The following is a 27,059-nucleotide window of genomic DNA, read 5'->3' on the forward strand; positions in this document are numbered from 1 at the left end:
CTTAGGGATTTATCCTAATTTTTATGACTACTTAAATATTCACCAGAAAGACAGACAAGGAGAACAGAACTAACAGAACAAAGAATGAAAAGACAAAACTTCTAAAAAATCTTTAATTGCTCCCAGAATGATACTGAACAAGAACTTAAAGCACTCCTGCAGGAACGTACATTCAACCTATCTGATATCAGTGAAGTTGGCGAGATGATTCACATGGATGTAATGCTAGAAATTGAGAGATATAACCTATTTAGAAAGAGTAACAATGGAGAATAAATGGCACTGTGTGCCAAAAATGTCACTGTCTGTTCCTGAGTCACTAACAACAGAAAATCATGTCTTAAGAAATAAAGTACAAGTCAGGACACTAGCTGGGGTTTGCTACAGATACGAGATCTCACATAGCACGGCGGTTAAGCATCTATTGCATCTTGTTGGAAATAAAAGTTTCATTATCACAGTGGACATAACACCGAGTGAGATAACCTGGAGCTTTCATGCTGCCATTATCAGAACACGCTTGAAATTTCTAAAAATTGAGGACAATTTCTTATGCTGAGAAATGTTAAATCCAACCCAAGGGAAAGCTGTGTTCGACTTCATCCAGACAGATAACAAGTACCCCACTGTGTCATAGAGAACAAACACAGAACAAAGACCGTTCCTGCCCCCAGGTCTTCGAATCAAAGGACATATTCCCAAACAAAATGACTTAAGCGGTCCCACCCCCCACCCACGCTACCCCCTCAGCTGTGCTGACAGAACTGTTCGTAGCAATGCACAGCAAACTGGTTCAGGGAATCAGATCTGAGTTAAACCAGAATAGGCACCTGATCTGAGTTAAAACCACCTTCCTTTCTTTTCCCTCCCTTTTTTTTTTTTTAAGAGTATACTTTAAACTTACCAATTCTCAGATTCCGTTCATTACTTGGTACAACTGAGGTGACAGAACAAGGCAGGAACATACAGCAGCTGCCTGAAAACTTTTTAGCCTGATTTGCCAACATCAGCAAGAAAGAAACGCAGAGAAAGCCAAAGAAGGACTCAATAAATGATCACTGTGATAGACAATAGCTTATTCTTCCAGATTTCAAACTCCGCTACTCCAAAATACAAACATTTAAAACAAGATATCAAGAAACCTACACTAATTTTTGACTTATTGATTGGCGCTTATCAAACCCAAGTTTGCATTTATAAAGTTTTGTCAATTTTGATGGCTATCCTTGCTCCGACATCTTTCTCCTTGGCTTGGAGGTGTGCAGTGATGTTAACACAGCCTTGCAGCTTGGGAGTTATCAACATCCAGATACACAATTCCCAGCCGTTCAGATTCTATTTCACAAGATTTAATTGTATGCTTCAGTGACGGGACGCTCTTTCAGTACACGCACTACTGTTCTTCAAGAGAGACACAGATTGTGTACACAAGCACACTTATTTATCCCTCATTTCACTGCATTTCCACAATGCCTTTATATAACGGCTCTTTCACTACCCAGTCTTTCTGTTCACACACGTCTCCTCTGAAAATACTTTCAGTTTTGTTTTTGAATGTAGTGCCTGTTTTTATTTAAATCTAGTCCACTTACTCAACATCTTGTTTCTTGAGATGGGTTTACAACAAACATTCTGCAAGAGGAATTACATGGTCATTTGTTAGGGAAAAAAGCTAGATATTTTTACAGTTCCTTGGCTATACTCCAGCACTTAGGACAAGAAGGAAGAAAGCAAAGAAAGAATATGGTTTAGCATCTTCTTCAGTTAAGTAATGAGACTGAGATTTGCATGTATTATGCACTAATGGTGCTATGCACAAATATGAATTCACTCAACTCTGCATTTTGAGGCTTTATGAAGCCCAGCTTGCAGAACTTGAAAAAAACCTGACAACCACCGCGTTACCCGTTGGGCTCAGTCATTGACATTCAAGACAACCTGGAGCGTACCTGGCACACTGACAACACGATCAATCAGTATTGCCTTGTCCATCACCTCGGACAGGCAGTTATATTGCTCTAAAAACCAAGACAGTTCTCCTTTGAGCACAGAGGTGTACAACAGCTGCAAAGTACAATTGAGCTACTAACTCCCAGAATGTAGCAGAAATAAAAGAAGAATGAGGTCCACTACGCCTGTTCATAAGCCAAAATATATTTCATTTAAGGGATGACGAGGAACAGGAGAACCCATTTTTCCTGTGTCCCACCAGGAGCCTTTGTCATGCACGCTGCATAAAGCTGACACGGTGAAGAAAGCTCAGTAGGCCAGCAGAGTATCTACACTGCAGCTGAAACGTCCAGAGAATTCAAAACAAATATCTTAAAAGATTTAATTGCAAATGGAAAGTGGTAACTTTATGAGGCTTATAATTCAGACAAATCCAGACTAGCTGTCTTGGGAAATAGTTCACAATTTCCAAAGCTATCTTCCTACTAAATTTCATATTTCTTATCTACATCTTGGAGCTGCCTATGGGTACTTAAAGTAATCAAGAATATTTTCAATACAGACAAAAAAATATTTCAGTATGTCCTTCTCAAAAAAAAAACCACTTAGCTTAAACCTTGACCTGAAATTGGCAGTAAACAAGAAAACTTCCTTATGAACAACTGATAATAAACTACAAAAAAAAAAATGCAGAAACTTGGATGTGTCTGACTTTAAACGCACAAGCATCAAGAAACATAAGCACTAACATCCAGTATCACTGGTGCTTCAGATATGGACTGGCTTCCAGTCAATACGAGAACTGGCTCATACACAGTTCAATCGACAACGTGCACAGCTCACTGTTATCCTAACCATCATCTCTCCTTCTAGACACAGAATAAAGAAAATTATCTTTCATTTGCATGTCTGAGAAAAAGTCCTATCTGCTGACAGAAAAGTTTCCTAAATTTACCACCACACTAAATATACTGCATTCAGCTAATACTACAGTTGTTAAGACAATACCTATTTCAGGTAAGTATTAAAACTCAATACTGCCAAGACCCAAATGTCTATATAGAAGGCTTAGCACAGCTTGGTCCCCCTCAATTTCTGCTGGGCAACAGGAAGCTGTAAGACCACAGAAAATACAGTAACTGTAAATCAGAAACATCTAAAATGAGCCTGATAAACTCCACACGGTTCAGAGTTCCTGCTCACGTACCCATTGAACAGAATATAAACTGAAGTACCAGAGATCCATCAAGCTGGAAGTCGATACTCTCCAGGAGAGTGTATCAGGGATAAAAGCAGTTACATGAAGATGGCATTAGCCCACAGAGTGGGATACGATCCTCACCAGCTGTGTCATTAATAATTAACTCACAGGAGCAGACCGCAGGGCTTTCACCCACAGTCAGTTAAAGTACAAGGTGACTCGGGCTGCAGATCCATGACCTGCTGAAGCTCACAGGACTCAATACCTTCAGAGGCAGCCGTCCTTCCCTTCTCCTCATTACAGCATCTCCACCCCCAACCTCACAGTCCCACATCCCTTCTTAAGACAGCACCAGTGCTAGTGAGTGGGGTGATGTAACGAGAAAGTAGCGTTTTATATCCCTAGTTCTGTATCAGCTGGATCAGCTTCCTCACCTGGCTCGCTACGCAGCCAGCTGATCTCTCATATGGCCAGCAGGAACGGGGCAGGAAGAAGAAAGGAGCGCTGACTGTTTCAGCAGTGTGGATGTGATGCGAACAGGCTGTGAAGCTGCACCCTGGGCACTGCCTGTTAACAGCGAGTCTACAGCTGGAGGGAAACGACTTGTGGGTCCCAGCCTAACTCCTAGAAGAAGATAGCCTTAAAACGAAAACCGCTACCAAAACGGGCACTAATAAGTATCTGATGGTGAGCTGAGCAGAAAGGTCAAGGATTATACAAAACTGAAGGCTGTGTCTTTTCACCTTCCACTAAGACTCAGTCACATTACAAGAATAGTGTAAGGAATACTGTGAGCGGTTAACATTAAGTTCTCGGGGTCCTCATGCCAGAGTCTCACTCTCACAAATAAAAAAGTGTGTATACACATATAACTACTGGTTGTACACCTCCCAGGTTCTTGCACCTACACATTATCAAAACCTGGGAATAATCAATCACAGAATCACAGAATGGTTTGGGGGGAAGGGACCATTAAAGCCCACCCAGTCCAACCCCCCTGCCAGGAGCAGGGACATCTCCAACCAGATCAGGTTGCTCACAGCCCCGGCCAACCTGGCCTGGAACGTTTCCAGGGATGGGGCATCCACCGCCTCTCTGGGCGACCTGTGTCAGCGCTCCACCACCCTCAGTGTAAAAAATTTCTTCCTAATCCCTAATCTGAATCTACCTCCCTCCTTTTTGAAACCATTACCCCTTGTCCTGTCACACCAGGCCCTGCTGAACAGTCTCTCCCCATCTTTCCTGCAGCCCCCTTTGGGCACTGGGAGCTGCTCTCAGCTCTTCCCGGAGCCTCCTCTTCTCCAGGCTGAACAGCCCCAGCTCTCTCAGCCTGGCCTCACAGCAGAGCTGCTCCAGCCCTCTCAGCATCTGCGTGGCCTCTGGACCCTCTCCAACAGCTCCACGTCCTTCTGATGCTGGGGGCTCCAGAGCTGGACGCAGCACTGCAGGGGGGTCTCACCAGGGCAGAGTAGAGGGGCAGAATCCCCTCCCTCGACCTGCTGGACACGCTGCTTTTGATCCAGCCCAGGATGTGTTTGGCTTTCTGGGCTGCAAGCACACATTGCTGGCTCATGTCCAGCTTTTCATCTACCAGCACTCCCAAGTCCTTCTCCTCAGGGCTGCTCTCCATCCATTCTCCGCCCAGCCTGGATTTGTGCCTGGGATTGCCATGACCCAGGAGCAGGACCTTGCACTTGGCCTGGTTGAACTCCATGAGGTCAGCACAGGCCCACCTCTCCAGCCTGTCCAGGTTTCTCTGGATGGATCCCTCCCCTCCAGCGTGTCACTGATCTCTTTAGCAAAAAATAATAACATCAGTGTATTATCAACATTCTTCACATGTCAATTCCCATACTAAATCCAAAACACAACAGCTACTGGGAAGAAAATTAGCTCCATCACAGCTGAAATCAGGACAATAACACAGATTCTAACCACAGCACTTAAAACACTGAAGAACAACCATGCAAAATAACCCGTTTTAAACCCATTAAATTGTGCTTCTGGAATTCCACTCGGTGCAAATCTGTGAAACTGATCTACAGACTAAGTAGATACATGTAGGACCACACTGATAAAGAGGAAAAAATATCTAAGGCACAAAAAAATTCATAGGGCGGCATTAAATTTCATAAGTAGATGTTTTCATGCCCACTCTTAGCCGATTTGTTTCAGTAAGCGAGTGGAAAAAAAACTAAAAAGATATCCATTCGTTCTTTGTATGTACGCTTTACTTCAAAGAATTCCAGGAATCTATTGTAAATCTAAAAAACTCCTCAGTCACCACAGCACATTGTTCCCCAAAGGAACAGTGGGTCAGATTCAAAGTACCAGCAATAGAGTCGCATTCAGAACTTTTTCTATAGAGCCTGGAACGGACAAAACCTCCAAAGTCAGCGCTGAGTCTTCAGGGGGAAAAAAAAAAAAAGATTGTGAACTTAAAAGAAACCAACAGATAAATCCCCACCAAGTAATTATAAGGAGAAGCTCTCCCAAACATTAGCTAACTAGTAGATAAAAGGAAATTCAGTAAAAACCATGGTCAGGACAACTAGCAGATTAACATATAGTCATAATTGGCTACAATCACTGGAAAAGCAATCTGAAGAAAACAGACAAAATCCAGGCACTGGTGAGAAAACTCCAATAATTAAAGGTATTTCAGCAGCAGACAGCACTCTGAGCGTGCACTATGCTCTGAAATGATGATGCCCTTGTCTGCCTCCAGCTGCTCGGTACTGTTGGCCTGCTGGAAGATTTCATCTCATTCCTACGCCTACCGGCATCTGCTAACCTATTTCAGACAAAAAGAGTCAGGTCAGCTTAAACACTATAAATATTACTCCTGTCTTAACCCACTGTGTTTTGACGGAGGCAGGTGGGGAGCGCCCAGACTAACACCAAGGGTGGCACGCCAGACCTCCAGCAGACAGGCAGCAACGGCAGCGACTTCAGCAACCGAGACAGCCATCACCTGGAGCTTCTGTCTACGGCTCCCCTATGAAGGCCAGTACTCTGACAAGCAAAGAATGATTATAAGTCTTTTTGAAAGAAAGTGAAATAAAATTTAGAACACTCAGAATACCAGATCTGCTCAGTTCGAAACCCAGAGAAGCGTATACAGATACGGTTCCTGTATTTTTTCATATTTGTCAAGGACGCCCCTGCTCCTTGCAGGGGGGTTGGACTAGATGACCTCTGGAGGTCCCTTCCAACCCTAACCATTCCGTGATTCTGTGATTCGATGATCTTACACTGGTATCACTCTGTGATACCCTCTAAGCCATAAGTATCTTCAACTGCTAGGATTTTAGTTTCGCCTACATAAGAGCATTTTTTCCTTTTCCTATGTGATTACAAAGTACCTAATTTTAACATCCCACAGGCATTCTCTAACCAGTAAGTTATCAGGCAGCTTCACCAAGTTGCCACCCTTTCTCACCCACAGTGTTGTTAATGATTCCAAGAAAATATTAGCCTCTACTAAAGGACCCCATCTTTTTGCTCTACTAGTGGTATTTCTGCTTCTTCGGAGGCAAATACTGGCACCACTGTACTCTACACCGTGCCACCAAATCACTGTGCCGTTAAGACCAGAGATATCCAGTTAGCTTCGTAACTGCTGACAATTTTATAATAATTCCTTTGCCAACAATGGCACCTCCTGACCAAGGTCTGTTACATGCTTATTCAAACTTCCTACCTTAGCCAAAAACTTCACGCAGAAACAGCGTAAAGTGCATGCCACATTTTGAGAGGACTTGTTAAGCTGGCTTACATGACAGTGAGCAGCCTAGCTCCTGCAACACCACAGCTGGAAGTTAGCTATCTGGAAGGAAAGCAGAGCATTCTCCATTAAAAGCTTCAATACTTAGCTTTGAAAGAAAAAAAAAGAAGCCACTATTTTTCTAAAAAGCAAAGTGCATGGTGTTTTGAAAGGAAATATAGCTGTGTGGTGGTTTAGAATAACGAATTTTGAGTTATCTCACTGCCAAACCAAAACCAAGGAACCGTAATAATTTAAAATGAAAAATTATCTTCCGACATTTACATCTGGTTAACTCCGAAATGACAAATATTTCGGACAGCTCTCTACGCTGCTAGACCAACTATGAGAAACTTCGCTCCAACAAGAAGTTTTCAGTCACGTATGAGTAGGACAGCAAAACTGAACGAAAACTACCGCTCAAGCCCAGAGATATTATTCGAGTCAGGGGAATCACGCTCAGGCTGTAACTTTTTCTGGTCCCCGATTGCACAGAACGCCTGCACAAGGTAACAGGGACAGCTGACAGCTCTCGTTTGGTGAAAGCGGCTGACAGCACCGCACAGCTGCAGCGATGCCTGCGCTTTCTGGAAAAAATAACGCCTTAGATGACTTAGGAAAGGAGAAAGGTTGCAGCTGGGCTGCGCTTCTGACCCGTTCGCTGCTCTCGGTGTTCGGAAGGCGCACACACGTGGGGCGGCGGCGGGCAGAGCCCGGTGACCGGCGGGGCTGGCCCTGCGGAGACGGTGACAGTGCGCCCGTGCCCCCCGCCCCGCTACTTCTGTCAGGGCGGGCGGCACCGATCTACTTTTTAAACCCGCGGAGAGCCCGGGGGCCCGGCCGCCGCCGCCGCCGCTCCAGGCCCGCGGGCCCAGCGCTTTCCCCCGGGGGCCGGGCCGCGAAGGGAGGCTGGGCGCCGCAGCCGCCGCCCCCACCCACTCGCCGCGGCGCGGCCGGCGGGGCGAAGGCCGGGCCCCTCCCCCTCCTCCCGCCGCCTCCCGCGCCCCTCGTCCCGGCGGGAGGCGGCCCGGGGCCGGGCCCGGGGCCGGGGCCGGGCCGCAGCACGTACCTGGCGCCCGTGGCCGGCGGGGCGGGGCGGGGCGGGCGCGCCGCCGTCACCGGGGAACGTGCGGCCGGTCCCGGCCCCTGTGGCCGCGCACGGCGCCGCCCGCCCCCCGGCTCCACTTCCGGGGTCCGCGCGCGGTGACGTCAGCGCCCGCGGCGGGGAACCCGGAAGTGGAGCGGGAAGGGAGGCGGCGGCCGAGGCCTCGTCCCCATCCCCGTCCCCGTCCCCGTCCCCGTCCCCGTCCCCATCCCCGTCCCCGTCCGGGCTCCTCCGCGCCGAAAAATGCGTTGGGGACCGGCTCTCCCCGCCGGGGCAGGCGGCGGCTGAGGAAGGGCAGAGCCCGTGGGCTGCGGGCGGGGAGCGGCGTCTAGGCCTGGGGCCGCTGCTCGGGGTGCTGCCGGCGCTGGGGGATCCCGCCGGGAAGGCCGCGTTCCCGCTCCCAAGTTTCCATTTTGATAGGTTAGGAGTTTGTAAAATTAAAAAGATTTGGGATAGACTTTTTTCACACCAGGTGTTTCACGCATTTTCAGAAATGTGTGAGGATGGTGTTGCCTTGGCTTCCAATAAACCAAACCAGTTCAGCAGCCCCAGCACCCTTGCTCTGGCAGAGCAAGAGGAACTGCCTTGAGTTTCATTTCAGGGGTGCCTTGTCTTGCTCCCCTGAAAAACTTTCCAGATTTGGTCAAATAACTGCTGAAAACCTCCACAATCGCGGTGCTGGGTGGAGGTTTCCACCACTCGTGCCTCTGTCGGCACAGGGAGACTGAGCTGTTCCTGTCCCAAGGACAACGGAGGCAGGTTGTGCACCCTGTATACAACTGAGATCTACCCCCTCATAGCTCCGGCTATCACTGATGGTCAAATCCATTGAACCAGAGTCCTGGGCAGGTCTGCGTGGGAAAAGATAAAACGTTCTGGAGCCCCCAACACCAGAAGGACAGGGTCCGGAGGAGGCCACGCAGATGCTGAGAGGGCTGGAGCAGCTCTGCTGTGAGGCCAGGCTGGGAGAGCTGGGGCTGCTCAGCCTGGAGAAGAGGAGGCTCCGGGGAGACCTGAGAGCGGCTCCCAGTGCCCAAAGGGGGCTGCAGGAAAGGTGGGGAGAGACTCTTCAGCAGGGCCTGGTGTGACAGGACGAGGGGTGATTCGTTTAAAATAGAGGAAGGCAGATTCAGATTGGACCTAAGGGAGAAATTTTTTACGCTGAGGGTGGTGGAGCACTGTCCCAGGTCACCCAGAGAGGTGGTGGATGCCCCATCCCTGGAAACGTTCCAGGCCAGGTTGGCCGGGGCTCTGAGCAACCTGATCCGGTTGGAGATGTCCCTGCTCCTGGCAGGGGGGTTGGACTGGGTGGGCTTTAACGCTCCCTTCCCACCCAAACCGTTCCGTGATTCTATGATTTCTCATCAAGGTTGCTCTCAGCTGCTCTCCCTGTTAAAACTGAAAGCAGCAAGCTTGTATGGTTTGCTCTCAATGGCTTTCTGCACCCCCAAGGGAGGAATAAGCGAAATATTTTTCTTTTTCAATGCAAAAGATGACATAGTGTCTTGCAGAACTTGCCTCTTTACATTTTACAAATTATGTTTGGTATTTTGAGTGGAACCACTTGTATTGAGACATATTTTTCCCTGTATTTCCCCTGTTTGGAAAAAGGAGAGCTTAGACGTCTGTCTTTTAATGGGACATTTGTGATGCCATACAGCAGTGCTGTGACGGAGGTCTAGCCCACCAGCTCTGACTGTTTTCTGTAGCAGAACCAAAGAAGCAGGGTTGAGGGAGGATATCAAGGGAACAGTTTAGTGAACATTTTTTGGTAACTGCATTGGTTTAAGCGACCATACCCTCTCAAAGTTCACGCCATCTCTCTTCACAAGTAGTGCTGGGTTGCAAAGTGAAACTGATAAGGACCAGTACTCAGTATTTCTTGTTCGGTTGTTTTTAATTAGGATCCATTTCTTAATCTGGTTCACCATCATTCTCCATCTCCTACAGTCTGAATGAAAAAAAAGAACAAATCCAAACAACAACAAAAATGAACCAGGAGAACGTAGACATCAGAAACAAGTTTCAGGGGCAGCTTACGTGAGCAGGACAGCTACAAAAAAAAAAAAAAAAAAGTGCCTCTCTGTGATCTTGGGACAGCCCTTTATAATTACAGATCCAGGAGGAAAACAGGAGGCTAGGGGACAGTCCTTTTGGAGCTGGTGGACCAGCAAAGAACCACTGACCATAAATCTGAAGCTCTTTGTATTACAAAGAGGTAGCAGGTTGAAAGGGGAGGTCTCCAAGTCTCGTTAGAGGACTGACCCCAAAATTCTAAATGTCAGCAGTGAAGAGGAAACAGTGGTAGTGTGTGGTAAATAGTCGTTTGCTGGAAGCTGGGGTTTTATCTTCTGTGTGCATGTAGCACTGTGGAGTTCTGGTGTTTTTATAGACTATTGTGATCTACAGTAGTACTAGGAATAGGCTAAAATATTAGCAAAAATACTAATCTTACCATCTGTTTACTGTTCTACCTAAAAAAATAGAGTGTTTTGATTCTTTTCCAAAATTTGTCTGTTTTCTTCTGCAGTCTTCTGTCCCTCCTAATGCTGCAGCATTCGCAGATGGCTATGGATATGTTACTTAAGCCCAGTGTTTCAGACCTGTTTATTGCTTGTTGAATGTCCAGTAAGGTTCTTGAGTTTGGTTTTCAGAAGTACTAAGTGTGCATAGTTACATCTGAAATGGATGGAAGCTGTAATTTGCCTACACAGGTGCTGTAGAACATCAGATGTGTTAAAAGTCAGGTCTGCATTGTTTTCCATTGAGCATCCGAGATTATTAAAACTGCTGTCCTGGTTTCGGCTGGGATGGAGCAGCTTCCCAGTAGCTGCTGTGTTTTGGATTTAGTATAAGATGTGGTATGTGAAGGATGTTGATAATTCACTGATGTTATTAGCTGTTGCTAATTAAGGACTTTTTCAGCTTCCCAGGTCTTGCTAATGTGCAAGTGCAGGAAGCTGGGAGGGGTGCTGCCAGTATGGTTGACCCAAACTGGCCATAGACATCATGCTGGGTGTGTAAGGGGGGTTGGCCAGAGGGCAGCTCTCTCGCTCTTTCTCTCACCGCTCAGCATCATTCTGAGATAGCTCTTGGTTCCGTTCCATCATCGCTGCTTGGGATGGGCTGATCAGGTCATTGGGTGGTGAGAAATTGTGCGTCGTTCATTTTGTATATTTTATTATCCCTATATTTTTTTTACTATCATCATTTTTGTATCTATAAAATTATATCTTCTTTTGCTGTCCTAATAAACTGGCTTTATCTCAACCCACAAGTTTTCCTTTCTTCCCAATTCTTTCCCCTACACCTCTGCGGAGGGGGAGGGAGAGCAAGTGACTGTGTGGCATCAGATTGCTGACTGGCGTTAAACCACGACAGCTACTTTGCCTTAATTTCAGTTCCCAGTTTAAGCCAAAACATCATTTACTTACGGGGATTATTATGTGAAGGTAAGTTATAGTTTGATACACTCAGATGCAGTAGAAATGAGTCCTGTAAAATATCTTCAAAAAGTGGAGTTTCACCCGTGTCTGGTAAATGGAGCTGCATTTCAAATAATGTAGAGAAAACAAGGCATTGAACTGTTCATTATTACATTAGCACTCTTCATGCCGTGTGTCCCTGTAAAAAGAATCTGTGGTCATGTCATTAAAACTATGGTCTGCGTGTTGTTAATGACTGCCGTTGTGTCTGGAGTCTGTAGGAGGTTACAGACCTGGTTAAAACTGATGGGTGGGTTCAGCATTTGTTATGTTGTCCTTCAGGTCGGGATAACCTCCAGGACTGTAAAGGAAGTACAGGGAACATGAAGAGGTTAAAACTGCTTAGAAAAAACCACCCTTTTTGTATAAATTATTTCCAAATAAGATGGATTGCATGAACTCGTACCCTGCTGGGATGACTGCCAGATTACTCAAGACTACACAGAGTTAGATGAGATTTTTACATGCTTGTGAACATAGATACGAACAGAAAGTGTGGTGAGCTGCAGAGTGGTGTTACCCAGAGCAGATCATGTCACTCTAGTATGACCACAATCTCTTACACATAAGTAGATCGACACCTTGATGTATCTAAACTGTTGTAAAAGATATGATTCCCCGTGGGGGATATTACTGAAGGTGGGGATGATGGTAATTCAGACCAGAATTCTCTGGTAAGATGGATGTGGAGCGGCTAAGGAGGAGACTGCAAAAGCCTAAGCTGAAAGGCAGTTATCAGGTAGGAGATAAAGGAGCAGGAACACTCTTTGGGGACTCTGATTAGGTTTTGGACATACTATGTGCAATAAAGTCATTAATGAGACGAGAGATAAGAATGTGATGTTCATCCATGAAATTTGCAGATGACACTAAGTTAAAAGGTATTATGAGTAATGATCTTCTTGACTAACAGGATGAAATTTAACAGCATAAACTTCAAAATCAGGCACTGAAAGAAGAGAAAACCTTTGCTATGAACTCATCAGTTAGGGTAAATGAGGAGGAAAGAAGTCTCTTTTAGGGACATTAAGATTTCCTGAAGACCTTGTGAGACCTGATTTTCTGTGTCTTGCCATGATGGTTAAGCCAACAGTCAGACGGTCATGGATCTGCAGGAGAGAGGCATTTCTCTTTGTTCTAGTGTGAACTAGACATCTATCATGTGTTTGCCTGGACTTGATCCCTGAAGGAGTCCTTTCTGTTGCCATGCCTTTGTTTTTTCCTTTCCAAAATATAAATAATAAAACAAAGGCCAGAGATTGTGTTCCTTTCCCATGAAACAATTAGGAAATCGAATTTGAAAGAGAGGGTGTTTCAAAGTGAAAAATTGTCAACCGCTAGTCATGTGAAATACTGGTGATGCAGCATTGAAAACAGCACGGAGGGGAAAAAAGAAATCAAACTCAGAAACAAGACCCAGAGACTTTCAAGAAAGCCACTAAACTAATAATACCTTGGAAGGAAGAGGCCTGGGATGCGCGGGGAACATGCGATAAGGAGGGCGGTGGGCTGACGAAGGAGGCACCGACCTGGGCGAGTGGCTCTGCGAGTGTCTGCCTGCAGCACCGAGGTGAGAAAAGCTGCTCTCACCGAGCGCTGCAGTCTGCATGACAGAGCATGAAATTTTCAGTGCTGTCAGTATGAAAACACTGTGTTTTTTTTTTTTTTTTTAATTTAGAGGCAAAAAAAAAAAATGTAACTCAAAAGAATAGTATCGAACATAGGGGAAGTTATTTTAAGACTTCATCATCATATCTAAAGAGGAGCACACCAGGGGAACCAAATATTTGTCGCGTCTGTGACAAGTGATCATGGTCTGAAGACAGTTCTTATTACAGTAACATAAATACTGCTTTAACAAGGCTTATTTCAAATGGCTGAAAAAAAAATGTCAAGTCTCGTCAACTCAAAAAATTGAGCAGAAAAGCTGAATGAAAATATAAGTGAAACCATTCTGAACCCCTAAACGCAAGCTTCTGCTGTTTAGTACTGTAGCTTAGTGGAAACAGGGAAGAAAGTCTTAAGGTCATAAACATAAATGCAGCATAAACAGACAAAAAGGGAATTTGGTAATGGATACCAAGGAAACTAGGAATTATTTGAAGCTTAGGTGAGAGAAGAGTCAAAGCCTGAAAGGGAAAAAGCTGCAAAGTGCAGTGTTTTTTATTCTCATTCTCTGAAGTACATGCTTCATGGTGTGCTTTTTGTCATCCTAGATTTTATTTGTTTCTATTGATTTCATTTGTAATTTTTGTCTTTTTAAAAGCTGCCTGCAAAACTTCAACTGGCACAAAGGCACTGAAACATAAAGCAAGATAGGACAAGAAATTTGGAATGACAGAAGGCGCCTTGTCTTTTTTTTCTATTTTTTTTACACCACCCGCTCACAATTAAAACTTTATCTCCTCCAGATGACACACAGAAGGTGGGCAGGATTTTAGAAGCAGCTGATAGATGATTGTAGCAAGTAGGATGTCTGATTTTAATAGCTATCCTGCAATGCAACTTTCATAAGCAGTTGTTAAATCCTCCTGTGGTTCAGTGCTGGTAGAACACCGCAGCTTGCTCTTCAGAAGTCCCTACATTTCTGCTTTCAGCACCTGGAGTGAGGAACGCGGAGAATTAACGTCTTTAGTTCTCAGCCAGATTACTGCTGTTAAGAGCAAACAAAGGTTCGCGAAATGCAAGGGGCACCCAAGTATGCTGAGACTGATCCCTTTTATTTCACGTGAGTTGGATTTACTTTTGCCATAAATGTGAAGTGGTCTACTGATACCACTTGAGCTTTGCACTGAATCCTGAAATTGGAGGATGCAGTCCGGTTTAGGAATCTTTTGCTGTGACAAAACGGTGCAACGGGTATCAGGCTAGACGAGAACCACATTAAAAAATGTATTGTACTGCTGCTCTGTCCTACTGACCAACTCGTGCCACCTACTTCACGAAAATCACAAGATATGGTTTAATGCTGAAGAATGTGTTTGTACAACAGAGGCCTCACTACTAAGCAACTTCAGCCCAGCTCTTGTCACACACAGATCTGGCAAACATACCAATTTTTTTAAAGGCAAACTTTTTTTTTTGGTCAATGACGACTGCTATTTGCAGAGGTTTAAAAAAAAAAAACAAACCAAAAAACAACATAGCCTTGTCATCGAGCAGTTGCATTTAAGAATGGCAACCTTTTGGATGTGTGATTCTTGGGAAAAGTTATCCCGTGTCTTTTGGGACACAAAAATTCCTTCTGAGGCTAAGCCCAAAAGAAAAGATAGTGGGAGGGCAAAAAAAAAAAAAAAAATCTCTTTAGAATACCCTCTGTAGTTTCTTTTCATTTGTTCTTTTGGCTTGACATCGATGGAATTGGCTTTTTGTGTACTTTGTATGGTGCACAAATACAGAGAATGCATTTCATGAAAAATAAAAATATGTTAGCTTTGCTGACAAAGATGATGTGTTACCTTCTGAGAAACACTTTTCACAAGAATTAAATTAGAAACTTAAAAAAAAAAGTGAAATACTGAAAAATCATGAAAAACCAACAATGTTCTTGAGTGCTGTGCGAGGCTGAAAAATCTCTCTTTCTTTTGGCTTGAAAATTTTCTTTAATTCAAAGTTCTTACTCGGCTTGTTGTTTACACCCTGAATCTGTTTCTTATGTCTTATTCCTGGATAATTTATTTCGGTTCCTGCTATTGTGCCAAAAGTATGATACACAAATATTCTCAAATTTTTCTTCGGCAGTTTTTGCTGAAACTAGAACATACATAAATCTGTCGTGACATTCACTCTTACGCTTCATTATATGTTCTCAAGAGTTTTTCCAGTCTGTTATGTCTTTGTTTTTTACTTACTGCTTTTGCATTTGTTGTAAAGATTAGATAGATATGATCTACATTTCAAGAATCCACCTCTAATTCTTTGGTCCTGGATACAGTCGTTCAAAAAAATGCCAGACTGGTGTGAAAAGTTTTGGTGGGATGAAACAAAGATTGAAAGCAATGCTATTGATAGAACTTTATGCTTTGTGTTCTGCTATTTACTCAGTAGATATATCGGTCTATGATGTAAACCTTGTGAAGTTATTTCACTGCTGTTACATGTGCAAACTATTTAATTGTACCTTGAATTTTGAAATATTGGATCTCAATATAGGATTACGTGATTTATTTTTTCAAGAACATACTTAGCATACCTATAATTTTTCTGTTCCAAACTATCAATCCCTCAACTCCACAAATGATTTTTGAATAAATTATGCATGTTGGAGCAGATGACTGCTCCAGGGTATTTTATAACTTTTTAAAAAACTGTACAACTGCCATCTAAACAATTTGTGTACACATAAAATGGAAAAGCGAATGCATGTACCTTTTCCACTATGTAGTTTAAGTGTACTCTTTGGATCTCAAGTTGGAAAAATGAGATCCCTAAGAAGACACAGCACATAAGATACCAGCATTTTTTCTGTTCTTCCCATTCCTAACCATAGAAGGAATACTATGGTTATGAGCGAGAAACCTGACGAAGCTGAACTAAGAAATCATGTTAATGATAGGCCATTTTAGTAGAGAGATTGAGACTGAATTAAGCCATATAGTGCCTATTGCCATGGCAGACACTTTGTAAGAAGACTAAACTCAAAAGTTACACTTCTATTGGCAGTTACAGTGACTTCATCAGTGCTGAGGCTACTTAAGCAGATTTTAACGATCATGTATTGACCAATCATCCATCCAGATAGAAAGGAAACAAAACAGCAAGAAAAGTGATAGAATTAACATAACAATATAAACATAATAATAAACAAACAATCCCTTCCCCTTCCTCTCCTCTCCTTTAAACAAGACCAAAACCAAGTTACCAAGCTCCTAGAAAACAAGTAGGTATGTCTCACCTTGAAACTTGTCAGATTGGAGGTCTGCTCAAATGTCAGAGTGTAGGGTTAAAACGCAAAGACTTTAACCAAAAAAGTCTCTCTCTACTGGGCCTGGAGAACTACTCATCCCTACGCACTGGATGCTCTTTGAGACAGTTAATCGCTTTGTATGTATTTTGTACAGTGCTGCGTAAGGTGTGAACACAGCCTCGTCTGGAAACAGCAGGACCAGTCATAAAACTGATGGCTGAGCCAAAATTGGAGAAGGGTGAGAAGAGGAGAGAATGAAAATGAAAGAGTTGCAGGACCGGTAGGTTTTGGTTCACAGATCCAAGAACACCACCAGGCATGTACAGCACCTTTAAAACACGAAAAATTAAACCACATTTTCTGACTCATTAGTTTGGAAGTATCTGCGCTCTGATACTCGATTACGGTAGTGGTATGGTCATGCTCAGTAAGGTTGATCAGGACCCTGGATAGTTGTCAAAAATAAAAAACGGTCTACCACATTCTGGTTAGTTACTTGTCTGGAGAGTAGGCCAGACGATTAACATTACACATTTGCGTTGCATTAATGCCACAACCTCCATCAACTTATCCATTCGTAAAGGGAGGTGTGAAATTTGGGAGCCTTAACTGGAATAGAGGAGCTAGAGACTGTGTGAAGAGTCCTAATGAAGCCTCTGAAGAAGGTCTTCGTAGCACACGTTCAGCCATCAATTTCCTGAAGTTAATACATACCTGCAGGTCGGATTCCTGCCAAGATTATTTCATTCCCAAAGCCACATCTGGTTTACTGTAGAAAGGAATCTCTTTGCTAGTTTGTATGCCATAACAAAAACCACTTGCCATTTCAACCTCTTACCCCCACAATGTTTGTTCCACTCCCTAGCAGGAAAACATAATCTTAATCTACATCATAAAATGCATTTAAAACATGTTTATTATATAGAATGGAAGATACCAAGAAAAAGTCCAGAACAGAACCAAACAACTCCTGAAAGGTGTTATTTCTGGAATGTACAGAGAGGTGAAATTCCAAGCGAAAATGACTATTGCATTTCTTGAATGATAGCCTTGCAGGTGGTTGGTTTGAATTTTACATTTTATTAAATTCTTGGTTCTCTAAGACTCTGTATCAGGTTTGAGAAGATATAGGCTTTATTGATATGTAAATAGGTGTTTGTAGGTTGTGAAAACAGAAGTGCTATGGATATCCAAGTGTAAATTAAAAGTTCAGGGGACATAAAAGAAATAAAACCTGGGGCAAAATACATTAATTTAAGTAAAAACCAAACATAACTCACAAACAGCAATGCAAATGGCTCCCACTCTACCAGGTAACACAGGTAGCTTAGAGCAATGGAAAAACAAAATGCACGTGGAACATGAGGAGTATAAGTGTTCAGACAACCCTAAACCTGAAATAACGACCCATATAGGACCAAGACTGCTTTAACTGTGTATGACAGTCTAGAAAATGAATTATCTACCCCCGTATAACTGAGTGCCAGCAGCACCCACATTCTAAATTATAACAAACATTCACCAGTAAGCTTTTCAAGGATGCCTGAAAGACAACATTGAGGTGGAAGACAAAAGGGAGTCGAGATGACACATGAAGACCTATGCGATACTATTTCTTTATGGAGACCAAATATCCAAAAGTTATTAAGACTTTTTACATAGAAAACACATTATATGACAAAAAAAATAAAGTGGTTGGTTATTGTGTAATTACAAATTTACCAAAGTTGCTTGTGTAACCCTATTTCTGTCCTCTAGTGAATTAATCTAAGGACAAAGTATATACGGCCATGTCACTAACAGTTACCTTAAGGAAGACACATGGGTGCATTGATAATAATTCATTGAGTGTTTTCTAATGCATGAGTGCTTGTTTTGCAAGAGTAATTTTAACTAATGTATTTATTTCTTTTGAGAGCTGAAAAGAGATTATTTTTCTAAAAAGGACAAACACGAAGTGACATGCTGTTGCAGCAAACCTCTGCCATGAACAAAGTTTGATACCTGAGTTTGTCACCACAGACATGGCATGCCCTTCGAGCTAGTCACTGGAGATCACACCTGTTGAGTATGATCACCATTATGCGGTTCTTTACCTCATTTCTAGATAGAGAACGATGTGACTCAGGGCTGTGTAGACGCTGAGACTGATGTTGGAGCCCCAACTGATTTACTGCAGAAACTGGATAGCGAGCTATTTTAACATTAAAACACTTTCTTCAGTAGGAAGTATTGTGAAGGATCTCCTCAAAGTTGGTTGCAATCTACTAGCACCTGAAGTTGTCAAGGATCGAAAGGGCTTCAACTGGCAGTCATCAAATTTGCACTAGCCATCACTCAGGTGGCTCCCTGTCAGCTTAGGGATAGTTGTCTACTAAGTTTAGACATAAATCTTAATTCAGATGATCACTTGATGTTATTAGTTCTTGATAATTGCAAGTTCTTCCTGAGAAACTTGTTACAGAATCACTTTTTTTTTCAGGAAAAAGAGAAGAGAGTTTGGTTTTATTTTTGCTTGTTTGCATGATTCCTTGCTTTATACAGTGTTTTTGCCAGCTCTGTGTCATCATTCACTTGCTGCAATAACAGCTAACAGTCTATTTTCAAGTGCTGTTGCTAGAGAGGAATAATCTGGTTCCTTGATCATTTTTCTGATGAGTATTGCAAGGCCCTCAGTGATACCCAACGTGCTCAAGACCGTGGATGCTTCTCCTGTACCGCCTCCCTGGCAATCTCTGTCAGTTTAGTCTGCTTCCCAAGTGCTGGAGTCCAAACGTAGAGGAAAAAGCAAGCTCACCCTTGCCCATTTCCTGGGCATTACACTTAAAAATAGTTTTAGAGCTTCTCCTTCTACTCAGCACGGACAGTTACTACACCAGCCAGGATATCCTCAAGATCTATATGCTCACTTAGAAATCTCACCATTGCCATCAAGTTACTCTCATTTCATGCCTAATTGGGCAACGGGTCTAATTCCTCAGTCTTTCCTTGGAAGTTTGAATAGTGTCTGTTGCTGAAAGTAATTGCATGTATTTTTAAGGAGTTCCGTAAAACAGTTTTATATCAGCATATAATTGGGATCTGACTGTAGGTAAGACTCAGTAGTATTTTGCTGAGACCTCCCAGCTGAGAGGGAAATGGAATATTTCTGTCAGAGGAAGCTAATTGGAAGAAGCCAGCCTTGCACTGCTGTGAGGATGTAGAGATGAATTAGAGAACATCCATTTGCTGCCGTGCTTATTTCCAGACCAAACAGCTTTGTTGCCTGTGTTCTCCGCAAAAGCCCTCTCCTGGAATAAAGCAGGGTCTACGGGACTCTGCTTGTCGGGACAGCAGTCACTAAAAGGCAGGGCTATGTCTTAATGCCTGTCTTTTTCCAAAATTCTCTCTCTCCCCCCTATCTTTCTCAAGTTTTATTACTATTTATGCTATCTCAGTTTTGCCCTGCTTCTAATTTTATTAACTGCCTTTCAAAAGGGGGAAGATGTTAAGATTTGGAGCATCCCTGAACTGGATACTGAACAAATTTAATTACAGATACTCCACGCCATGGAGTCTCCCATTTAAACCTGTTTCATAAAAAGGGCTAAGCGTACTAAAATGTTAAGTGATAATTAGGCGTAAGCATTAATGATAATGTGTAGTTACCCAGTTTGTGCTATCTACTCCATTTCTATAAATATAATAATTTCCTTTTAAGCTAACTCGGCTGAGCGAAGGAGGACAACTTTTGCCCATCCAGAAAGGTCTGTTATATACAGCAGACTTTAATCCTTACTTTTGATCACCTTCCAGAAGCAGTTAACGTGGTCAGATTGCAGTGGTCATGCAAATCTGGCTCCTGCTGCCTTCCTTTACTGAGGATAAATGTAAATGTGAGATGTTCTGGGATCAACAAGAGCTAACAAAGAGCCAGGACATAAAATACAAAAGCAGAACAGTGCAGCTTTATGAATCCGTCACTCTCCAAAACGAAATTAATCTTAAGTCAATTTTAGAATCAGCAGAACTTTTTTAAGATTATGGAACTATTGCTTTATTGAGAAAAGCCAAAGAAAGCAGCAGTCTGTTATAGAAGTACTCCCAGTTTTACACACCTTACACTGTAAAAATTATCTGCTCTTTCAAGTGTCTTTCATTTTTCTTCAATTAAGGGTTTAAGTTTAAAGTAAGCAGCCTTGATAAATTAATGGTATGTTATTTAGCAATCTTAGTTATACAGCTCTTGCTATTACTGTAATTTTATTGAACACATGTGAGTGTTGCGGAAGTATCTGTTCAGCATAAGTGACGTTGCCAAGATGGTGTTTCCTTCATACCCTGAAGGTCAGTTAATAGCATCACTGTGTTGCCGAGAAACAGAGCCCTGCTATTTCTCAGTCAGGATTGAGGGATAAATTCAACTTCACACACACATTGGGTTGTATTCAGATACTCTAAAAGATGTACGTATAGAGAGAGGTTTGGGTAAGAAAAACGTCCAAATAAAATACTGTGCAAAAGTTCATCTTTTATTCAGGCTAGTTATTCTGTCTTGTCAGCTCCACATTTGTGAAGATTATAGACGTACTCTTGCTAAGAAAGACAAAATTGTCCGGGTGCTACCCAGTGGGTTACTGCTGAATTAATTTGACAGGCAGAGAAGGGAGGAAGGAGCATGAAGAATTTTTTTTTTTTTTTCATGTGACTCTTTACAGGTTATTCCAGAACCAGGTGTGTTGTGAATTTAAAGGATAATAACCAGTTTGGAATAACTCCCCATATGGACATTCCCATTTCAGAGTAAGTGAGGGGTTTTATTCTGGCTTAGCTTGTTTCACTTGCAAAGTTTACCCAATTCAGAGTAAGCGTTTCCCAGAAGGGGAGCTTTTTCACAAAAAGTATTTCAGTCAGTTTCACCACATAGACAGAAATTCACTTTATGTGACTGTACAAAAAGTTAATTATGTACAATACATTTTTATAAAATAGGAGAGAATACTCTAAACTCCAGCTTCCATGGGCACTTTTTTTACACTTCATCACTTCTTTGTGATCTGAAATAACTGTACCAGGGGGAGACGAAAAAGTCTGGTTTGTTCTTTAAATGGTATTTTTAGCATTTTTGAAGGACCAGTGCCTCACAGCCCCTTTGTCAATGCAGTGTTGTAACAAGATCTTTGGAGATTTGTAATATAAGACCCTGTGGCAGCATTGGTGTCTTGGTTAGCCATGATGCTGCTGAAGTCTTTAGGAAAAAAAAAAAACCTGTGCCTTCCTCCTGTTCAGGTGGTCAGAGTTATGTCCATCATGGCATCCCATCATGTGCTGGGAACAGGAGTGGCTGCAGCTCAGATTGCAGCCTTAGCAAGATCTTGCCAGCGTCCTTCGTCAGGCAGAGGAAACAGTTCCCTTGGACTTTGAATGCAAGAAACAAGCAGAAAAATGATGGATTATCTCTGTAGACCTAAGGAAATACTAACCACGCCTTCTGTATAAAAAAAATAGTCACAATAGCCACCTAACTCAGCTATATTTAGTCTTTGAGGAAGAACTTTTACTGAAAAGAAAAACATTTAATATTTGGAAAATGTGAATATCAGACAGGGCTTACTTTGAAAATGAAAATTTACTGTATTTATCAGAAATAAATATTGCATTCTTTATCATTTTCTCAGTTCACTGTTAAGACAGTCCTTTGAGCAGTGCCTGTGAATAATTCTTTTAAATAAAAAGACGCTTCTCAAAACTCAGAAAGCTGCTAACAATACATCTTTTAAGCCGTAACACGGATGTTTTAAGCCCCTGGATGTTAAGTTAGGATTTGTGAGCGCAGTGAAGCTGATGCAGTTTTGCTTAGGAGTAATGGCCAAGCATGCTCATCCTGGAGCAGCTCACAAAGGGCTGCAGACCTATGGCCTATGCTTGTCAATTTTTTCATACATTTTGGGTGATTTAATGGCAGGACTAACTAGAACACAGGCATCAAAGGAGAGAAAAGGTCCTTGAGCGACACAAGCTGTGGGCAGGCTGAGTTCAAAATGGTTGGTGGAGGCACAGCACAGTGTTTGCTTAGTGAGGTTGTGTTATTTTCAGTGAATTTTATACTTTTAAAGCAGTTCTTAGTTTGTCATTCAGGTTTATGCCTCCGCACCATTGAGATGCACCCTCCTTGTTTTGTGACATTGACATTTTCATACGTTGTTGATTGCCTGATGCGTGTGTGAACAATTGCTGCCTGGATGGGGTGACTAGACAATAACAGGGGAACGTTCTTTAGTTTAAAACTCCTACTCAAGATAGATATTCCTGATCTTTCTAGTCCTGTCAGTTATAACTAAGCCATTAAGTTAATCATGTTGAATTCAGAAAAAGGTGCTACCCGAAGCCTGTCAAGGTAATTATTCTTCTTTATCCTCTGAGGTAGGAGTGCTCTGTGTCAAATAAACATTTTTGAAGTGTTCCACCATAACTTTCTCCTCATCTTCAAGATCTGCATCTTCTTTCATCTCCCACCTGAAAGAAAAAAAAAACTTTTAATTAATTTTTAAAATGTTTTTTAAACCAGTCTTTAAAACAAGCAATTCATTGCCCCCTCCAAACAGTGGTGTACACCAGTTGGGATTACCGAATCATACACAATACAACGCCCAAAAATCTTGCCCCACACAACTATCACAGCCATAAGGCAATTGACACAAATTGTCAAAACTACCACAAAATCTTACTTATCTTTTTTTCTTCTTCTTTTTTTTTTTTTTTTTTTTGTCTTTTTCACACATGTTGGTAGAGGTGGAAGCCTCGTAAAACTAGCAGAGAAAAAGTGGGAGAGCTAACAAGTGTTTTGGGAGTCAACACCCTGTAAGTCTGCAGTGAAACTCAAACACCGAGTGATTTCCAGCCCAAACATTTAACGTGAATGGTCACCATTCTCTTGCAGTGACAATATTATATTACAAAATACCGCAAAACTCACTGGCTCTTTGTTTCTTTAACCATCAGGCATAGCTATCACACCAAGAAATAAACAACATATGAGATTCTCCCCTGCTCCATGTGAATACTCAATTCTAGTGTCGGATAAAGTCCTAATACCATTAAAACTGAAAAAACTTTAAAATAATGGAATTAAATATAAAAACCTTAAGAGTCACACAGTAGTCCCTTGCAGAAAATCAGGATAACAAATGCAGAAATAGTGCTGATACATTGTCAGCTAAACTTCGTATCCCTCTAATTATGCCTACATGATGCTCAGTAATGTGGCTCTATCTCTTTTACAAATTTTGTGGATATTTGAGAGTTTGATATCCCTTTAACATTTATCTCTTTCTGTTCTACGTAGATAATAAAGTGTAGGCTCCCAGTTCAGACCAGCTCAAGGCAAAAGGCAAAGCATGAATAGTGAATACACAAATAATATTTTCAAGTATTAAATCCAGTAGATTATAAACGAGCCATCAGATGATCCTGTAAAGCAGGAGACATGTGGAGGAGCAGCAGAACAAAGACTGCTTTTAGGAAACTAATGTCAGGAGCAATACTTCAGTCCTGTCCCCACACTTTGGTCCTCATTCAGACTGCAAAAACCAGAAGCCATATAGATGTTCAGATTGGTGAATAAATCAAATATAAAACAGAATAGTGGGAGGAGTATATTGCATTCACCATACTTGCAAAAGGAGGACAATCATTGGCAGGAGAGCATGGTGTGTGCTTTTTGTAACTGTATTTAAAAGCTTACAAAAACCAGAAAAAGAACTAGTGCTCTGTAGTACAATCTGATCGTTAAAATACAGTCAGGGAAAATATATTCAATGAACATGTGTAAATTAGCATAAATCCATCACACCTTTACCTTAAAAACTGAACCTGACAACTGCCAGTGCTGCCTGGAGTAGAGAAGGATCAGGACAACTTTACCGTGAGTGAAATCGTAAACACTGCATGTCCATGATCAAAGTTTTGCAACAATTAACTTCCTGTTACTGCACTTGGATATGACTACTATCATGCTTAACCTTATCTGAATATTAACGATAGGTACAGTTAATTGCCATTATGTCTGTCTGCTTCGCTCTCCCGTTTATGGTATGTTTATAAAACCTGCCGGTACGAGCCCTCAGCACAGTTACTTCTGCAAGCATCCCAGGTGAATGCTGTTAACCAGGGCGACTAGCTTCCCGTTTTCCTTTTGCTCACGTACCAGGGAGCCTCTTTGAGCCCAGGAAGGAGTTGTGCAAGCCTTAATTTGAATTTATGGTCCTCGGAGTAATTCTGGAACACCGCTTTACCAGTTGAATTGATTCATTTTAATTAATTTGATTTGTTGCCTATTTTTAAGTGGGGGAGCTGTTTGCTTAGAAAGACGACAACTGAAAATGCTAAATGGAATACGTTCAAAACCGTTATTGCTGGAGATACAGCACAGAAGCCTAGCAGTCTTGGCTAATGGAAGCTTAGCAATAAATCAGCAGATTCCTTTTAAAGATAGTGACTTCATACTTGTCAGCACATTTCATTGAATCTTTAACGACATCTTCAATGTCATCCAGTTTGGACATTCTTTAGTGTTCACTTTATAACAAGTTATTACTAATACATTACATTATCATTTTATCAAAAAGTAGTCTATTTTTAAAGCATTTAAGCAGGTCCAATGAGGATAAGAATGTCTTCTATGCATTCGCTTAACAGTATCCATGAATTAAAGATCTATGAAATGAGCTTGACAAACACCTGGTCCCTCAGCTAATTTAGAAATTTTTCCACTCTTACGCTTAAAGTCTGGGGAAAATACTATTTTTTAAAAGACCACTGGACAGTAAGCAAGAAGGCTACAACACATCTTTGCTGTTCTAAATGGGATGAGAAATCAGGTGTTTGTGTTCAAGTGGAAAAAGAGTCAACATTTACTATTCAGAAATTTGTCCAAAATGGAACATGTTTTTACTAGCATATCTCAAATGTGTGACAATTGCTTTGGCAATAGTCATTGGTACAAATCCAACTAGCCAGTTCAAATAATGCGAATGTGAATGAAATTACCATCATGAATTCCTTTCAAAATGCAAGCTTCCTCAGTTGGACAGCCAACCTGCACGCCTCCGTTATTTCAAATTATTAGTAACACAGCGCTTAGAGAAAATTTCCAAATGCATAGTTGGCATATATTTTATTTTAGTCTGGCTATTTCTTGGAAGGTTACACAAAACCAGCATTTCAAAAGGCTATGGGAACTATTTGAACCAATCCATCCTCTCACCGTCTACATTTTGCTGAGAATTCATATAAACCATAATAAGATGAATCTGAGTGTCCAGAAAGTCCAACTTTCAGTACGTTCTATTCTAAATATTTACAAGAAAGCATATATTTAGAATAAAATGTCATAACCTCTGTAATCTGTAGGGTAGTGCCGCAAGCTTTCAGGCCAATACTATTTGTGTACTTAGAGAATTAAGCATTTGAAATATATTTACAAAATATGCTGCAATATCAAATAACGTGAGATGACATATTGTGTGCACCTGAAGTGAACTGCCTAAAAGCTTTTCTCTGTATGCCGTTCTTTTCTGTGTTGCATGTCGCTAATCAAGGGGGAAAAAAAAAACTAACCCCAGCAGTATATTTTTCAGATAGATAAAGCAAAATACGTGAGTACAGATAAATAAGAGGAATCACTAAAGTTTTCTGCTGGTCAGCCCAGACCTTTGATCATGAGGTCAAAGTGGATAACTGGCACTGGGAGGGCTTCTGTTTCTCCTCCTAAATAAGAGGCAAGAGAGGAAGAAAGCTTGGCTTGCACATCCACAGGCTAACAAAGTGCGAGGGGAGAAATATTCCATGCCCCAGGAAGATGCAGTGATTCCAGTTCAGGTATCCATCTGCTATCCTTGCCTGTAACCAGCATCGATGCAACCATTTATATAAATGGGTGTACAGGACTGTGTTTTGTGATACTTTTGTCTCTCCACTATACCAGATTGTGAAGGCTAAAGAAAAAATAAATGTATTTGCAAAGACGCAGAGAAAAATCTTCTGTGCAGCTGCTAAAAAGCATGCTGGACATGTTATTGGGGCTGGATTTAATCCATGGTGATGCATTTGCTGCTTTGATTTTCTGTTGCAATATAGTTTCTAAATTGTAGATATATTCCTATGAAGGCACTTTTAAAAAAAAAAAACATAACATATTATATTTAGGCACTTGTTACAGATCAAAGGAAGTATATGCAGTTGATGCCAAACCCATAGTATATTAATTCAGAAATATATAAAGTAATATGCATATAGGGTTTACTAAAAGTGACACAGATTTTACCTGTAGTAGATTGACACTTTTTGAGAAGTTTCATTAAGAAGTCTAATAGAGACTCTTGGAGTAGTTGCTAAGTTTGTTTATTACAGTTTGTTAGTTATAACAAGTGTGTAAAGATTAGAGGGAAAAAATTATGTAAAAAATTACAAGCAAGAATAAATATGAACAAAACTGGAATAAAATGTAAGAATGCTTTTAAACTCAGATGTATTTTGAACTTTGAAAAATAATACTACCTATTCATATTATTTGAGAGACTAACCATGCCCTTTTCTAAAGCTTATGCAAAATGATGTCTAAAAGGTGAACAGTTTACAGAAAGTCACCTTAGTATAAATTTACAGTG

The 27,059-nt window shown here is 41.7% G+C and overlaps 2 protein-coding genes across 3 annotated transcripts in view; both read right to left on the reverse strand.

The window, feature by feature from the left end:
• ARB2A (ARB2 cotranscriptional regulator A) overlaps window positions 1-8,067 on the reverse strand; it is a 253,900-nt gene extending 245,833 nt beyond the window's left edge. The window contains exon 1 of one of the 2 annotated variants that reach the window (XM_086770362.1): window positions 7,987-8,067. The gene's annotated coding sequence lies outside the window, so the exon portion shown is untranslated. The remainder of the gene's footprint in view (window positions 1-7,986) is intronic. The other variant, XM_086770364.1, reaches the window with a different exon arrangement.
• A 13,121-nt stretch (window positions 8,068-21,188) lies between these two features.
• The window catches only part of KIAA0825 (KIAA0825 ortholog), a 242,011-nt gene continuing 236,140 nt past the window's right edge, over window positions 21,189-27,059 (reverse strand). Inside the window, 1 exon segment of the mRNA XM_086770627.1 lies at window positions 21,189-22,908. Within this exon segment, the coding sequence (XP_086626753.1) occupies window positions 22,785-22,908 (124 nt within the window). The 3' untranslated portion in view covers window positions 21,189-22,784.

This window comes from Chlamydotis macqueenii, chromosome Z (genome assembly GCF_036417535.1).
Source record: "Chlamydotis macqueenii isolate bChlMac1 chromosome Z, bChlMac1.mat, whole genome shotgun sequence".
Taxonomy (NCBI): domain Eukaryota; kingdom Metazoa; phylum Chordata; class Aves; order Otidiformes; family Otididae; genus Chlamydotis; species Chlamydotis macqueenii.